The sequence below is a fragment of the Eucyclogobius newberryi genome, unplaced genomic scaffold (assembly GCF_026437365.1).
Source record: "Eucyclogobius newberryi isolate DKJ021-1_F unplaced genomic scaffold, fEucNew1.0.hap1 SCAF_8, whole genome shotgun sequence".
Taxonomy (NCBI): Eukaryota; Metazoa; Chordata; class Actinopteri; order Gobiiformes; family Gobiidae; genus Eucyclogobius; species Eucyclogobius newberryi.
The window spans coordinates 9,436,241-9,454,283 of NW_027316500.1; the positions used below are offsets into that span (position 1 = coordinate 9,436,241).

An 18,043-nucleotide genomic window follows, 5' to 3' on the forward strand; every position below is an offset into this window, starting at 1 on the left:
TCTGTATAAGGGAAATGTACTATCACCAAGCAAAAGCTAACGATTAATAAAATGTTGACTTTTTCCACGTTTGACTTCACATCCCGACTTTTAAAACAACATAATAACAACTACAATTGCCTCTAAATGAGAAGCTTTATACTTCACTTTAGGCACTGCTCACTACAGCCAGATAGAAACTCAAATCATCTCCAGAAATGAGCCCAAAAATGTCAAGCTTTCAATGCTGCTTCTGCATGCACACAATTTGTCATACTTATAGAACGAAAGCTACAACGACAATTCATTTTCCTTTATTCTCATTTGTCAACCAAGTGCTGAATTATGACATTGGCAAACTGACACATAGCGGTTGAGCTGTTAAATATGAAATGGTCAAAGTAAATCAATTTTGAGTGTAAGTTCCAAAACAAGAAAATACATTGGGACATGACCAAATTCAAATATTAAACCGATAAATAAAAATGTTGGCTCAGTTAAATGAAATAGAAGTAAAAAGCGAGGTTTTTCCTGTGTTGTGTAACTGTATTTAAACAATAACCAAGCGATTCTGTATTCTCCCGTTCCTCGCAATCAATTATTCACAATGCAATCCACTTTAGGGCGTATGAATGTATGCATGTGACAGAACGGCTCATCAGCAGACTGGGACGGGTCAAAACAATGTCAAGGATCCTTTCTGCGGGCTTTACTCCTGAACATACAAACTGTGCTGAGCTTAAGGCTTTAAAGAAACCTTCACACAACCTGCAGGAGGTCACATCTGGTTCAGTGTTTAAGGCACTCGTTCACAGCGGATAAGACGTCCTGGAGGATGGAGTTTCTGTTCTCTTTGGAGATCTGGAGGAAAAACAAAGATAAATTAAATATAAATTAATTGAAATGATAAAAAAAAGCTGTGCATCGTGTGGAAAAATGCAGGTAGATTACATTCATTTCAGTTGAAGTGCAATAGTGTGATATTATGTGGACAAACACTTTACACAGTAGAGCTATATGATTAAAGGACAAAATGCTATTGTGATTTTTCAGATAAATGCCGTGTTCCCCCCGGTTTAAAGAAGATGGGTTAATATTGAAGAGTTTTGAGGAATTTGTAATCATTAGAAACAGACTAAAGCCTAAACTACAGAGATTTTCTCAGTTGAATATGATTATTACACTGAAAAACAGACAGAAATGGGTCAAACTCTATTCTCTGCATAAAACTTTTTTTGGTGTCTTTTTATGTCGGCTTGAATGGATGAATGTGTTTTTTTATATGGCAAATAAACTGAAAAAGAACTTTAAATGCTTTTATTTATGTACTTTTCTTGACAATAAGTGAGTAACTACCATTTTGTCAGAGTGCATCGTGTGATCTATTGTACATATTACACTTTAGAATCAACATTTGACTGTGAATGCAGTCAAATAGTATTAGATTTTCTTCCATGACTAGGATGATGGTTGGCTATGTTCATCTTCACTAGTCTCTCTATGTGTCCGTGTTAAACAAACCACTGATAATTCACTATTGCTGTAACCTCTTCTGATCATTAATAAAGCTCCCAATCACACGCTGGCATTTGCTGTGACACAGAGCTCGATGATCGTGGCGTTTTGCATGACAATGACCATAACCGAGTACAGCATGATGAATTATTTTGACATTGGAGACCAGCCTTTGTTGTCGAATCAGTCACGCATGAGTTAGAGTTAATCCTGCGATAGGAGAGGGATAATGCGGACCGTGGCCCTTGTGTGCCACACTGACCCCCAACACAGCGAGGTTATGTCTGATACGGGGAAGCAGCGCTCTGTAGAGAGACCAGGGCTTAGGCACCAAAAGTGACCTAATTCCAAGACATGCCGGCCTCTGTTTTTGCGTTGATTCTTTTAGCGTAACGGGATTTTACGAGCTTGTGTACGTTTTGGTTGGTCGGTAAATCACTATGAACAAAACATAACATCAGCATAGACGCAAATATTCAGGTGACAAAATGATTTCCTAAATAATAACATCAATATATTTTTTATGTATTATCACATTATAATCATCAAATCCAACTTTAACTCTTTCATGCCATTTTTTGCAAGTCTGCGATTCTTTTTTTCAATCAATCGACAAGTCAAACGATTATTTCTATTGTACCGTACACTGAGACTTTTTAAATACATTTTCAACTAAATAAAGGTTGAAATATGGGGACTGAAGGCTTCTAGATGGAGAATATTCACAACAAAGTGTATTACTGATAGAAATCTGCATATGCTTATTCCTTTTTGAATTTTTGATCTAATAATGCCACTGTCTTTGTTAAAATATTGTCTTTTTGTATGTGTTTTTAAAAGTCTGTATAGTCCAGAGAATGATTACAATGATCAAATTACACTGCTTGCCCCCCAAAAAACAAACAAATAAACTAAATTCAAAACTGTATTCAACTAAACACCTAAGCCTCCTTCTGCATAACTGCTGCAGGTGATGATCTTTCACCTGCAAAACGGTATTTAAATCATTTCTGCAACAACCATGTGGAAAGACAAATCCCTTGGTCATGGAAAAGATGTCAGTGTGTTTGAGAAGGGTCAAATCACTGGCATCGAGCAGAGAAATCATCTGAGGAGAAGCAGAAACTAACCTCCTCCAGATCTGAACCTCAGTGAGAGTGTTTGGGACGAGCTGGAGAAGGCATTGTGCAGTGGTCACTCTCTCACATCATCAATCAAGAAGAAAACATAATTGCAGAAACTTTTTTGAAACTATCCCACAGCAAATATGGGCTGCAATCAAAGCTAAAGGCGGTCCAACAAAATATTACAGCGTGTGATTTTATTTTTAGACAGGCAGTGAACAACTACTATTCTTTCCTCGTCATGCATTTAGTTTATACAGCGCTCTTTGGACAGTTAAGAGATCGACTCCGCACTCTGGCGACTGTTTACTCACAGTGAAGACTTTGACGTCGCTCCTGCCTCGCACCTCCTCCACCAGAGCCAGGGGTTTGTGTTTTAGGACGGGGATGGTTCCCAGGATGGTGCAGGAGGAGCAGTCCAGAGTCTGTCTCACGGCTCTGATGAACGACTGGCTGAACAGCTCCATTTTACCGATCTCGTCAATGATGAAGACCTTCTTCGTCGCTCCTCCGGACTCCACCTGACAAACAAGAGGGAAACCCTAAGGTGACTTCTGAATCGATCCTTGTCATGAAATAAATTGACTTTATTACAATTAAAAGCAGGAACGATGTCATGGGCGTGGTAGCTTCTGGTCATAATTTACAAAATCTAATAATATTATTTGTAAACAAATTGAATTCATTAATTTAGGTCTGAAACTATGAATCCAGCAAGTATTCTTTCGATGAATCAACTGAAATAGGATGCAAAGGTCCGTGAACACGAGATTTTTTACTAAATTAGATCAAGATGAGGCTAATTATTTACAGTCAAAAGGGTGTTTTTCCAGATGTTTATCTAATGTGTTTTTTACTGCTCTGCTTGAGTCATGAAATCACTTTTCTTAGCATATGGCATGTTTTGGAGCCAATGTTTAGACCAATAAGCAATTATTCAATACTAAATTACAAGACTATTTCAATATTCGATGCGTTAATATTAATCGCTTAACTTCTTTCAGCCATAAGTTAATTTCTTTGTTTTATTAGTTTCTCCCCCATTTCTTTACATCAAATAAAACATTTGATTTAAGGTCACATCCTTTCGACCAATAATAAGAGATGCAATAATACATACCTTGTCTGCCATACGCTACGACAGTCACACATTAAACTAAATAATTAAATAGATGCAGCGGAGGTTGAAAGTTCAAATTGCGTCACTGAATGTCCACAGTGAGATGTGGGTTCTGAAAGCCCCGGCGCCGCCCTCCAACCTCCTGCATGTTTTAGAAGTGGCTTTTTATTCTGCTGGTTTTATTACACTCTGGTTTGGGTTGAAAGTTCATTTTGGAAACAGCCGGAGCACTTACAAGCAGGATCACACAGAAGGAGTCAATGGGGTGAACGTGAAGCTATATTTAAGGATACTCTGCCATTTATTGACAGGTTTGTCCTCAAGGCAATGACTTTTGAATGCCTGAACATAGGAACGGACATGTGCTGTAGACTTGGTGGAACCATCATCAGTGCGGGGTCTCCAAGCTCACAATATACACATTTATACTCCTCCTCGTGCAAATTGTGATTTAACTTCTGAACAAAACATTCTCCAAAAGCTCAGAATACTTACTCTTACTGAAACAGAGGACAAAACATTTCTAAATTTAGTTCTGGGTTTGGTTGTGGCGTCTTTAAAGAAAACAGACCTTTTTTTTTTTTTTTTGGTGATATACTATTATTTTGAGGTAGGCGCCCATAAGCTATTGCTTCAGCCTACTCCCTTTGTGCTCTGTATAACACGTAAAGGTACAATGTATAGTAATGTAAGGGAAAAAAGGCCCAAATAAACTAAACTAACGATTACGTACATACAATATTAACTTGCTACATTCGTTAACAACACATTTGTTAGGAATGTCAAGATTATTAAGTTAATTGATAATTGTGATTATTAAAGCAGCAAAAATGTAATACCAGTAATATATAATTAAAAACACATCTAAATCTGGCTGTTTTTGTCACATTAACTTTATTTTGTCGGTCAGAAAGTTTGATATTATAAAGCTGGTCACAAAGTTGGTTCTTGATATCGAGTCTATAACTTTTTACAGGATAATTTTGGGATAGTATAGAGAAGTTTCAATAGTCAGATTTAATATGAGCCAAATAATTATAATTATATTTTTTTCCATAATCGAGCAGCCCAACTCAATCGTTCATCTAATGCAAAAAAATAAGAACATTTTCTCTACCAGTTCATAAAAAAGGTGCGATAAATCTTCATATTGGACGATATGTCAGTATAGTAATTATGGTGACAGGCCAATCTATTGCTATGCATTTAGTTATTTACACAACTTTATCGAAGCTCTAAATAATAAAAGACCAGAATTGTGGATTCAACAGTCACCAGATACAGAACACTTAACTCACGATTAAGAGCTATAGAATCTAATCAGTAAAAATAACCCTCTTTTAAAGTTAAAATGTCATAACCAATGTATACACTAATTATATATATATATATATATATATATATATATATATATATATATATATATATATATATATATATATATATATATATATATATATATATATATATATATATATATATATATATATATATATATATATATATATATATATATATATATATATATATATACACATCTACTGCTCCAGGCTTGTTTATTAACCTCAAAGCCAGTTCCTTTATGTGACTGCGGTATATTACAGTGATGGGTGATTAGTAGTGATTAAAGAGTGGCTCCGAGTGAGACGAAAGTGGACTCAAACATCCCCAGTTCTGCTTCTTATGTAGGCAGCCCTCCAAGCTCACTTTACATGCCGAATTAATCATGACCAGTGACAGCCAGACGGCACCAGCGACACTAAAAACGTCAACGAGGAATTTATGCCTTTTTCAACCTTCAAATTATTCCATCAATTTCGTGGAAATCAAAGGCCTGATGATTTCTTAAAAGGAGACGGGGACAAGTGTTTTCCTCAGCGTGATGTATTGATGACGGTAATTTTTGTAAAGCACATGTGGTTTTGCATTTTTGAAGAGAAGAGCCGAGTTTGAAAATTACAACAAATCAACATATTGGCAATGTTTATGTGGGTTTAATTTAAAGTTCTGAATTTTAGCCAAGTTGAAAAAGCAGGTTGCGCTAAGTAGTTCTTGTTTGGGGCAGATATAGTCACAGTCCCAGATTCATAGGCTCAGTACAGGTTGAAACTATATGGCTAACAAGAAAGAGAAATGGAAAGAGAATTGTAATCGCTCCAGAGAAAGTTTAATTGTTGAAATTATTTATAATGAGAATACATGTAGCTAGCTAAGGGAGTACGATGCTGACAAAATATGATATCGCAATTTGGCATTATTTCGATTACAAATGCACTCGGACCATCATTATGTGCTAAATTGTGCATGCAAATGTCTTGGTTAAGGTTCAAGTATCGCACAAAACGTGAATGGACATTAAAAAAATGTACCTCAAAAAGGGTAAAAATCTTGCTATATACTTGTGTGTTTGTAAGATTGCACTAGATGTTCCTGCCTCTTTTTTTGGGTAATTTCAAATCCATTTCCACACCTGATTGTTTTGAAAGAAATAAAAGTGATTCATACAATTCATACAAATGTCTAATAAAATATGATAAGTGATGATAAGACATTTTAGAGGAGATGGTCTTCTCACTCTCTCCTGCACAATCATTTTTAAAGTTTTGTACATCAATCTGAAATGTTTTTTCTTGTTTGTGGAAATAAAATTCTAACCTAATAGTTTTATTTATAGACAATGCACGCAGATCTCCAAAACAACAATTGCGATATTATCCTTTAAGTATTTTGTGTACAATTCCCAAAAGGAAAGAATACAATGTTGGCCAATATGGACATGCCCAATCTCAAAAACATACACCATTTTCAGCATGCTGTATTTACAAAGCACATTTACAGGCTTACATTTCTGAAGAGTGGGAGTGCCAGGTTTTCAAAAGAAGGCAAATCGACTACATACTGCCCCACTGTGCACTCCCGAGTGCCGTGAGGTGGACCCGCCACGTCTCTGTGAGTTAAAAAAGTATGGTTTGATTCACGCCAAAATAAATACAGTGTTGACAAAAGGAGAATACCTGATGCGGGACAGGTGACCCCTCTTCCCCGTCAGAGTGACCACATCAAAGCCGACTCTCCGCCCTCCAGCCTTCACCTCTTCTGTGTAAAAACCCTCCGTGGTCGTCCCCGATGACACCAGAGACTCACAGGCTTTCTGCACCAAAGTGGTCTTTCCCACACCTGCCAACAAAACACACTGAATTTACAATACTATTATACTATTCAATGTCAATGTTTCACTAACACACTTTTCTATTTTGACTGAAGTTTGTGCCTGTAAAATGTACTTCGTAGTTTACTTTACCAAACTACAAGGTACATTTTACATCTTATTCAGGGAACTACTTTGACACTATATTTTTCTATGTCTGTGTATATCTACAGACAATCTATGTACGTATAACTCAATCATCCCGAAATTCTAGAATATAGGCAACTAGTAAAAACTAGTGAAGTGGAACATACAGCAGTTTTAATGAAGAACTGCGAGTACCCACAAAATATCACAAAATAGGGACAAATTTAGATAATTTTGGTAAATAAAAAACACTCAGATACATGTGAGTGAGATCTGAGCCTGGACATTCACGATGCATTTGCATTTAAAGGATTTTATCAAAAGATATTTACCACAAATTATACTGCAGGCTAGAATGTTTTTTTTTTCCATCCTTTAAAAAGTAAAGTCACTGACATTTACCACATTTCAGTTTAGACTTGACGGGCTGCATTAACGTCAAACCACATGTATTAGTTCGGGTGCATTGAAGGAGGCAGAGCATGCTTAACAAGATGTCTCAAATGATAACATTAGCTTAATGACTCATGTGTTTGGAAGACAGTAAAAACCCTTTGATCCGCTGCTGGGTTGCGTTACCTGGCTGTCCTGTCAAGAAAACGTGTTTGATCATCGCACTACTTCATTCAACGATTCTCCGAACTTCAGCAGCGGCACTTCCGTAAACACTACACCCACGCATGCGTAGTGAGACGCCTAAACCCCAACTGTAAAATAGAGCTTAATCCTGTCTGACTCATGGATCTAATTATCTGACTGAATGACCCACAAAACTGTGAAAGTAAAACATTTACTAGGCTTTTCCGGTGTTATGCCACATTGACTAAACATCTGTGTTATTAGTTGATTTGCTACATTTTACATTAATATAGTTTTATCATAGTTCACGCTTGACAAACATTGATTTTGAATATAGCATGCACAATTAAGTAATAGATTAGGGCTGCACATGCCCAATAGATTTCGATCTAATCAGAATTGCCATTTGAGTTTGCCTAAAAATCTAATTGCAAAGGATTTTGATTATAATTTCCTCTGCAAAGAAAATAATAATGTTTTTTCCCGAAACCGTGCAGCCCTTTACATGTTTTTTTAATGTAGCTATCTCTTCTTTTCCATTACAATAATGTTCTGTGGGATTGATAAAGCCATATAAAGCCAGATAAAATGCAGCTAGCACTAAGCAGAGTTGGTCTATAGGTCAAATTTGCATTAAAAATCCTCATTAATGCAGAAAAGAGGGCTTCTTTGTTTTGCCTCTTATATAGACCATAGCGTTTCATGCAAATAACCAGCCAGGGCAGGGGAGATAAAACACATCATTTTCATAACGTTTTCTTTATTAAAATATAGAGCAGACTGGGTCATAACTGTCAGACATGCAAATTCATTCAGAAGATGAAATAGGCTTAACAACACAAACACTTTGCATTTTGCTCCAAGCTGCACAAACTATTACCTCATTATGAAAATACCATTACATGCGCATATATTAGACAGTTACACTTTGAACTGACACTGGTATTTCACTTGACGGACATGTGGTGGTACATTGGATAGATGCAAATGATTGTTCCTATTATTGTTTTACAGAGCTTAATAAACAAAGAGGCCAGATTGTAATGTTCATGTACTGACTGAAATATGATGCAGCTTATACTTTACTACTGCATTTTACATCGTGTATCCTGGTAGTTTGTGTGCTACCAGTTCAGAAATATGCTTATAGTCCTTTTTCAAATCTAGAGTCCCCAGTTCATTCTCTTCCTCCGTTTTATGTTCAAATGACGACTCGTCCGCAAAACTTTTAATACTTTGTCTACTTTTCGATTCACTCCTACAATCTCCCAAGGATCTCGAGCTGTCTCCTGAGCTCCTCTCCTCTTTGTCATCGACATATTTCCCCGAATAAGCAGACAGTTTCGAGGAGGTTTTGCTCGCGTCTCTGTCCTCCGATGAAAAGCTGACACCAAAATGTTTACGCTGAATTGTGTAGGTCCCTCGAAGTGCTCGTTGCGGCGATCTGGATGCTTTGATCGGGACTGGAATCAGGACTCTGCGGTTCTTTTGGACACCGTCTGGGCTAGAGCTTGAAGATCTTCCCCAGTCTGAGGGGGTCTTTGCTCTTCGCAGCTCCGGACTAGGACTTGCGGCGTCAGGAGAGAAGACATCGCTCGTATCGAAGCTGTTAAAGTCGTCGGCGTACTCCTCCTCCTCCTCCTCTTCCCCGCTGCGACCCGAGAGGGGAGACCCTGCGCCGCTCCGACCGCTCCCACTTCCTAGACATCTCCCCATGCGGCTGTCAGGACTTGATTGATTGATTTTTGTGCCATTACTGCTCTCGACGTTTGCAGGGATACGCATTAGCCTCGAGGGACTTTCACTGAGCAAAGATTTTTCTGAAGCGCTTGTGTCGCCGTGCGGTGTCTCTATAGAGTCAGCTGCAATATCCATACTTCTCTGCTTTTTTATAACGGACCCACGTGGCGTTGAGGCCACTGTGACCTTTTGCATCACCGTCTCTATATTTTCAGTCAGTTTTGAACTTTGCACAGACTTTTGGGCAGACTTGGTGAGCTTTTTAACACATTTTGACGGTTCTTTGCTTGCGTTATGTTGCGTCTTGCTCTCAAGTAACTCTACGCATTCTCTTTGCCTCGATATGACGGGACTGTTTTGCTTCAACCTCAGATTAAATGATTTTGTCGACCTGTAAACGAGCTTCTTTCTTGGAGTGCTTTTCCTCTCTCCTTGCATTGGCGTAGAACAGTGTCTCAGAGAGTATAAATCCATTGACTTGGGACTAGCAACTTGCTTACTTTTTGATTCAATGTGCGATTTTCGTGGAGCGTTTCTTTCGACAGCTGCAGAGTCTGTGGAAGCGGGCCTGTATATCCAAGACAAGTTGGGATGAACGGTCAGAGGTTGATTGGCGCTGGGAGGGTTCAGTTGCGACAGTTCAACAAGGAGAGCGTTGAGTAGAGGCATCTGTCGCAAAGCTTGACCAATGACATTCGGGGTCACATCACCAGCGGAGACTTGCTGTTTTTCTTCGATCGAACCTGTGGCGTTAGGTCTCCGTTCCTTTAAGTGCAAAGAAGTATCAACCTCATCCTCTGTATCTTCACACTTAACCTGGTTCGAGTTTGATCCCAGTAGTTTGCGGCTCTCCTCTTCATACGTTCTTCTTTCTTCGGCTGAGTTCTTGTAATAAAGTTGCGGTGGACAAAACACAGACAAGTCTTCCTCTCCACAGCTGTCAATTTCTCTGCACTTCTTGGGAATTGTCTCTGCTATTTTAAATTTGTCGTTATCGGAAAGCTCACTGCCTTCGTCCTGGTCTGATTTATGCAGATTTTCAGAGTTTAAATGCAATTCACCAGCTTCTCTCTTGTTGATTTTGTCTTTCAAGCTTTCCTTCACATTTTTACAGTCCACTTTATCATTCATATGCGGCATTAAGCTACTACCAAGGCTCAAAAGTTTATAACTGAGAGAAATACTACCAACTTTCTCCCCTTTGAGGTTAGATATTCCGACAGTTCCTCTTCGTCCATGGGAACAAGGAGTAGAAACACCTCGCTCAGTTGCATCTTGCTTTATTTTGTCCATGACCTTTGCCAGGGAAATCTGAGAACTGCCAATCAACTTAGGGATTTCCTCTTTTACGCCCAAAACCATCACGTAAAGAGGCGTGCTGGTCAAATGTCTATGCAGCACGTCCATGTTCATTTTAAAGAAACACGCCTTGCCTCTGTTAAAAGCGCGTTCATTTGCATTCCCGTGTTTGTGCTCAGGTTGATGGATGATAAGCGTGGGAAAGTCGAGCAGACGCAGCGCCACCGCGAGCTCCTCGGACGCGTTTACCTCTTTATCCGTCTCAATCGTCTCCACCAAAAGCTCGAATGAGAATAACGTTTCCATTTGAAGGCTTTTGTGCGTTTGTAACCTCGTGTTTACAGCCTAAACACTGCAAAACACGCTGGCAAACGGTGCGAAATGGCTAATGGCTAAAGCTTCTATCGGTTCCATGGAAACAGACGTCGCGGAAGTTATACGTCATCATAAAGCGCGGGCTCTTGGGAAATGTAGGAAAACGGAGGCTTGTCCCGCATCTCTCAACATGATTTTATTAATATTCAGATAATATGACAAATATAATGTAAGAAATGCATTGGAACTGTTTGTGACTGTTTAAGATGAATATAAATCCCAGTATAATGTGTATTTTTTATGTGCATTTAATAGTTTTGTTTAAGATTATTCGTGCAGTGATAACTTAATGTATCTGTAAAGCTGTATGAATACAAAAAAACTAAATCAAATACAATAAGAATAGCAATTATATAGTATACATTTGATTTGTTGTAATATTCTTTATTTTTCAGCATAAACATAACACTGACACAGTCCATAATACCTTGACCAATAATATACATAATTTTGCATAATTGTGAAATGCATTGCTGAATATCTGCTACCGTCAGACTGTACAATGTTAGTCCTGTACATGTGTCAGCCACCTGTAGTAATATGTAACGTAATGTGAACATCACTGAATTATTTACCTGCCTATTCTTGATTCTTGTCCATATACTGCTATAACAACTTTAGTCATAGCCAGTTATTTTACATAACACATTTTTGGATTCAAGTTTGTTTTAATAGATATTTATTTTTATATTCTCCTGCTGTTCTTGAACTGTGCGTTGCAATTACAATGTCCCCATTATGGGACAAATAAATGTGCTCTTTTCTTATGAAGGCATAATTGTCACACTGCAACGGATTTTATTTCAACATGTTTACTATCATAAAATAAGCAATTTAATGTTGACAAACGAATGATGCTCCGTGTGAACCCCACGCGTGACTTTCTACACTTCACCAGATGGTGCCACTGTGGGGCTTACTGGCTTTAACACACCAAAATAGTCCGTCTGATTGAGCGCTCTTTGGGGGAGTTACTTTGCGTTATCTTATTACATTACTGTTCTCAACTACAACCAGCAGTACCTCTGAAACATACTACGTGAGAGTGTTTTCCCCCGGTGCGACCATAACAGATCCGTGGGTGCGACGTTAGATCCCGGGCACTTGAGCGCGCGCGGCGTGGGGTGGGCGGAGCCTGCCGCGTGCGTGTTGTCATGACGGAGAAAGGTGCTGGACGCATCTCGCTATGGTCTAGTACTTCAGTCTGGAGGCTGGGACCGCACGGGAGCGATGTGAGGCAGACTACCGCGATTACACACGCTTTTTTACGCTTTTACGGATAACTAACACCTTCACGCGCCCGTCGACCTGATCCGGGCGCCGCTTGCACTCAAAGGTATGAGAGTTTATTTGTCTTTTCCCCGAAGCGAGCAACAAAGTAAAAGTGTGCGCGAGAGAGCGGAGCGGCGCGCGTCCAAACTCACGGCTGGACGTGGCTGCACCGCCTCAAACACAAAGGATAAAGTTACTTTTTGTCACCGGAGCAAACATAAAAAGGGAACGCTATGTTTCAGCACGAGTCTATATTTAGTCCCGATTGCGTTCTGTTTTATGAGCGCAAACCTTTGAACTGGAAACGCGTTGACTTGTCATTTGCCCCGTTTATTTATGGTACAGAGTCTTAGTTCACTTGTAGTCGCGCTTTGGCTGCATAAATCAAACTTTGCAGGGTATAAACTCTTTTATTGCCAGCCCATACTTAAATCCTCATTGTGAATGCTTACCACGCTTTATTGTCACTGATTGAAGTGTTGTTTTTGTGGCAGAAGCTTCTTGTATAAAACACGAGCAGAAATCATCTTGAATGAAACCATTGCGCTGCGGTTCCTTAGTCCACCAGGCGGGGGCAGTAGACGCAAAAATGTCTGCCAGGTTTTTGTGCATTAACCCATTTATTTGTCCAGTTGGGGGCTACAAACAATGATTAATTTTCTCCACAATGGAGTTATCCATTAACTTAAAAAAACAGGGTTGACAAATGTGTTTTGGTGCCTTTCCTTTGTGCCTTGCAAGGTTTATTAACATTTGCAACAGTATGTAGTTGACAACGTGTTTGGATATCATATATTTTTAGCTGTATCTTTAAATAAATTATACCTGGATGGCCTTTTTCATACACAGTGCAGTGTTTTGATGTTGTGCAGGCTGCTGCTGACTATAACCTACAGTACACTCCATAGGGACATAAACAAACCAGACATTGTTTGCCTTCCAGCTCCTATCTGTTTCTGTTTTCCTGAAGGAAGTTCAGCCTCAAGATACCAGTAAATACATTTCTACTAACACAGCTCATGGCCCTGCTAATGTTTTTTAAGCTCCAGACACAATATGTTCACATGTTAAGTGAAAGTTTCCATTAGGTTTATAGTTTTATGAGTCTATTTGTGCTTTTAATAGTGTCCATTAGAAGAAATTAAGCATTTAAATCACTATGTAATTATTTTTGAATAGACTCAGTTTGTGGGAAATTTTCTCTGCTCTAATGGACAAAGTAGGCACAAGAGGGCTTTTAACATTACTCAGATCTGTTGTTCCGTTTTATATGTTTTCATTGAGGACCAGCAATGTTTGCCTTCAGGCCCCCAGTTTCGTTCATTTGTCCTTCTCAAATATTTCACTTCTTCCTGATCTTACATACACTTACATTTTGTTGTTTTTGCATATATAGAAGAGTGTTTACAGACTGTTCTTTATAAATGCATTTCACAATGACCACAGTTGTCCGGTGAGGTGTAAAAGCCGGTAGTAGCAGGTACAGGCCCCTACCACTTGTTGTTTTCGAGTTTGAATAATTCATTTACATCTTTATCTAGATTTAGATAAAGATGCCGTTCCTTATATGTTGACATACATCTATAGAATTGCTCGTCGGGAAAACTGTTCTCCAACTTATCACTCTCCTAACATGACAGATGAATTGATTACATTGCAGTTTCGTTTACTCTTTTATGATAAGATGCCCATTTACCCCTGTTAACCCATTTTCTGCATGAAGTTGCATATGTGCATTTATGTAAACTCATAATCATCAAACAAACAAACAAACGAGAAGACCAAATGTGTGTCAGCTCATGCGTTCAGATTAGTCAATGGAGAGCATGCAGTCACTCAACTGGAACCAATGACTAAACTAGGGTTGGACCAGGATTACCGTATTTTCCAGACTATAACTCGCACCAGAGAAAACATGTTTAATAGAGAAGAAAAAAACATATATAAGTCGCACTGGAGTATAAGTCGTACCCTGCCAAAACGATGAAAAAAGGTGTGATTTATAGTTTTGAAAATACAGTAAAGCAGGACTAAACCAAGACTAAACCAATCCCAGGCCAAACCAGTGTTAAACCATGTTTTTTGTTATTGATTTGAATACACATAATTTGAGATTGGACAATATTTGCGGCAATAATTCGCACTAATCATATTATCGATGATTTGTCAATGATCAATGGTTTTATAGTTGACAACATTGCACTGGCCATTCTCAAATAGGACTCAGTTATATCTGTATTTACTTGAGCGCTGGAAAAGGCAAACTTTGCAGAAGAAGCACCTTTTTTCTTACAACAGCTCCTTCTGCGTGACCTCCCACACCCAGCGGGTAATTGAGCGAGATAGATACGTCTTTCAAAAATAAAGTTACGCGTTACAATTTGTGCTCGGTCTGAACAATGAGGCACCTGTCAAGTTTGCCAGAGAGCTGCGCTTCCTGTGACATGCCTGCGAGCCATTTCCAGTTGTTGTCATCATCGTGGAGCTGTGTTGGATGTCTTCAGGGTTAGAGGAGCTACGGTTACAGTGCAGTGTTTATGTCAGAGTATTGCCATAACAGAGGCAGTTTGTCGAGAACATTACTCAACATAATTTTAAGCTTGTCTTGTTAAAGCAATTTGTCACGTCTGGATGGTCAGTCGGGTTGTTTTCCTTTCCACTGTTTCGTGCCCACAATGGTCGGCTGCCACGGTCGTCGTTGACCAGCGAAGGATGTGAAGCAATTGTATCATGATGGCTCCTAAATGAGTGGCGTTCTAACATGTCAAAAGCCCAGCCGATGTCGTCGTGTTGTGGCTGAAATGAAAGCGAGAAGTGCTCCTTGTATGACATCAGGGTTGCAAACGACAATGTGAAGCTTAATGGCTACTCTTCAATGTGTTGTTGTTCAAAATGACTTCAAATCTTTCGACATTTATTAAGCCTCATGTCTTTATTTAGTCATTTGTAGCATCATCTTGACAATATTGTAACAATGCATCAGTAATGTGTTAAAATGTGCCTGAAAATGCCTTTGTTGAGGTCCAAGTGTAGCATAAAACATGACTTACAACTATAACCAAAAAATGACAGAAATATCTCTTAATACCTTTTCTGATTGTTTGGACAATTTGTGTCTGAAATAGCTGAAACACTTTTCATATATTCTCCAAAACAACAATTTCGTTATTGTCCTTTTCAATATATCTCCCACATCTACACATTATTGTTCTTGGAAAAACAAAAGTCTGAACATAAATGATCAAATAACCCTTTAGTTCAGGTTTTAGGCAAAGTAATAATAACTGATAAGTGAATTCAGGCTATTGTGATACCAGTAGCTTTATTCTTCAACAGCACAAGCCGTCCAATGTCTGTGGAGCGTTGCCTGAAGTATATTTATATTTCGTAAAGCCTCCAGCTCCTCGTCAGACGAAGTGCATGTGACTGGGATCATGGAGGTCCTGGTTTGATCTGGGCCGGCTGACTGAGCTCTTCTCTGGCCCACACTCACAATGGGCCTCTCCAGTCCAAATCCTGTTGCTCCAGAGCCAGCCAACCAGCAGACAGGGGATCACATGCTGCCCGCCGCTGTTGTGAGAGGCCGGCTTGACTCGCCGCGGCTCTGTTTTGATTGCAGTCTGGACTTCTGAAAGGATTAGGCCCACTCATCACTGTCAGGGAAAGCACAGATGCCGTCATTTGGTTGGTGGTTTTTTTCATGAATTGATCCCATGAGCCACTTGGGGTTTGGATGTGATGAATGTGTCGAGTGTACCAGAACATGGCTCATGCAGGGTCTATAGTGGAAAGAGGCGGTTATGGCAGGATTGGACATAAAGTGCGATGATGTATGGTTGTATGTAGAGACAAAAGGTACAGTGATCGTTGAACAATCCCAATTCTTAACTCAAGAATAAATCAAAATCGCTTTGAATATAAAAAAAATAGTACAATTTCTTCATCCAAAGTCTGGGCTTGTGCACCACATTTCTTGGCTGCTCTCGATTTTAAAGAGACCCAAGCAACCCATTAGAAATGACGGAATCTCAATTAAAATTTGATTAATTGCACAGGCCTATTTTTAGAGGTCTCAGTTTACCAATATACTGTCTACTGGCGAATGCACGCCAAGCTAGTTCTGGAGTAACCTCCATCAGGAAGAATATTGACTTCTAATGTGAATTCCAGTGCACTGAAAGAACTGAACCGTGAAAAAGGTGAAGTATTTTCCTTATGATGAATCAAAACTGCAAGAAATCAAACAATGTAGTTGATTGTCTGCCTCATTTAATAACATGACATCTATAACATATTTTCTATTTCCATTTATGACATTTTCATTCCACTTCCAACATCACCCAATGTGCTGCTGGAAGTGAACGTATCTGCATTCACATGTGTCCTCTCCATCTTTCACTATTTCTTACAAATCCCCAAATATCATTCTCCAAACTCCTTCAAGGTCGCCACGTTCTCCTCCAGTTTTCTCCTCATTCTCGTCTGCCCCACACGTCCTTACAACCACTCATGTGCAATCAGTGTAATGGCATTAAAGCAGCATGTTTAACAGCTTGTCCAGGCGCTGGCATATGTCACTGTGCATCTCTGGGATCCATGGAGATGCCAAGAGCCCATTGCAAAAAAAACGGCATCTTCCTCCTCTTCATAATGGACTTAAATGAGACGTTCTGGTGAAGGCGTGTCGCTCCAGGCCATGGTTAATGCCATTCTCAAGTGCTGATTGTTTGACTGTATTGCAAGTTAATCTAGTGTGCTGAAGATGTGCCATTGCTTTGTAGTCTTGTGTTTGCTATTACATATATTACATTGATGGTTTTGTGTGGATTTGTAAATTTAATCCTCTTTTTCTGTAATGATTTCCAGAGTTTGTGATGTGATGTGGACATGCATATAGGGCTGGGCAATATAGAGAGCAGCTTTCGGATTTATACCTTTTTGACCAAACTGTGGAAAATTGAAAGTGAAGTGAATTGAAGTGATTTTTGAAGCGCAAAGCAAAAGGATCTCGTAAACTAAAATCTCCTGCTCTAATCATGGTTAAAAGCTTAGGAAGGTAAATTGCTAAAAGAAATACTGACTGAAAATATTCTGGAGCTATTATGGATGGAGTTGTAAGAAACAGTTGTTCATTGACCGAGCAAACGAGACAAAAAAAAGCAGTTTCTTGTGTAAAATATGATAATTTACTCTTTGAAATTGACCTTGAGACATTTTACTTTTCATTTGCTGACCGCGCCTAACCCTCATGTTTGTGTGTGACGACGCGCCGCTATGACCAGTGGGGGAAATGGGCGAATACAGCAGCAGATGGTAAAGTGACAACAGTCAAACGCTCCTCTTGCCGGTTAGGACCCTGTCAAACCTGCTCCGATCCGGATCTGGACCGGATCTGGCCCCCCCTACCCCCGCGACGCTGGGCGGGACACTTCGGGACCCGCAAGGTTAAAGGGCTGATCCTGCGATGACAACGCTGACATCGCTGCATGCTTCTGCACGCTAATGGAGGGATCAAGCGGGAGATTAGACCGCTGCGGTGCAAAAGATGGAGAGGGCAAAGAACTAAAACGTTTCTCCTGAATACGACTGGGCTGTTGGTCGAAGATTTGAGATGTTTAAACGTCAGTGATTGGGGTTTTTTAATCGAGCCAATCATAGCCAATTGTCTGTCAGTAAAAGCATGTGGTTTTGAGCAGAGTTCAGACTTTGGAGGAAAAAATTGGGCTATTTTCTGTGTTTAAAAGT

The 18,043-nt window shown here is 39.4% G+C and overlaps 3 protein-coding genes across 10 annotated transcripts in view; 1 reads left to right on the plus strand and 2 right to left on the minus strand.

Annotated features, from left to right (window-relative positions):
- Window positions 1-278: 278 nt before the first annotated feature.
- On the minus strand, window positions 279-7,723 carry ntpcr (nucleoside-triphosphatase, cancer-related). Its single transcript, XM_072436695.1, has 5 exons — window positions 7,613-7,723; window positions 6,753-6,915; window positions 6,583-6,685; window positions 2,933-3,139; window positions 279-840 (listed from the first exon to the last, which is right to left on the minus strand). The coding sequence occupies exons 1-5, from the start codon at window positions 7,644-7,646 to the stop codon at window positions 769-771; spliced, it is 579 nt and encodes a 192-aa protein (XP_072292796.1). The 5' UTR covers window positions 7,647-7,723; the 3' UTR covers window positions 279-768.
- Window positions 7,724-8,704: 981 nt separating this feature from the next.
- Window positions 8,705-11,067, minus strand: map10 (microtubule associated protein 10). Its single transcript, XM_072437518.1, has one exon. The coding sequence runs from the start codon at window positions 10,955-10,957 to the stop codon at window positions 8,708-8,710; it is 2,250 nt and encodes a 749-aa protein (XP_072293619.1). The 5' UTR covers window positions 10,958-11,067; the 3' UTR covers window positions 8,705-8,707.
- A 1,144-nt stretch (window positions 11,068-12,211) lies between these two features.
- sipa1l2 (signal induced proliferation associated 1 like 2) overlaps window positions 12,212-18,043 on the plus strand; it is a 145,625-nt gene continuing 139,793 nt past the window's right edge. For all 8 annotated transcript variants that reach the window (XM_072437438.1, XM_072437441.1, XM_072437444.1 and 5 more), the window contains exon 1: window positions 12,212-12,362. The gene's annotated coding sequence lies outside the window, so the exon portion shown is untranslated. The remainder of the gene's footprint in view (window positions 12,363-18,043) is intronic.

Excerpts from the sequence above, each read along its gene's own strand:
- ntpcr (XM_072436695.1), bottom strand. The coding sequence starts at position 7,646 with ATGATCAAACACGTTTTCTTGACAGGACAGCCAG. Across the intron at positions 6,686-6,752 it reads GGTCACCTGTCCCGCATCAG|AGACGTGGCGGGTCCACCTC; the intron begins GTATTCTCCTTT and ends TTTAACTCACAG. Across the intron at positions 3,140-6,582 it reads CACTCCCACTCTTCAGAAAT|GTGGAGTCCGGAGGAGCGAC; the intron begins GTAAGCCTGTAA and ends CTTGTTTGTCAG.
- map10 (XM_072437518.1), bottom strand. The coding sequence starts at position 10,957 with ATGGAAACGTTATTCTCATTCGAGCTTTTGGTGGAGACGATTGAGACG.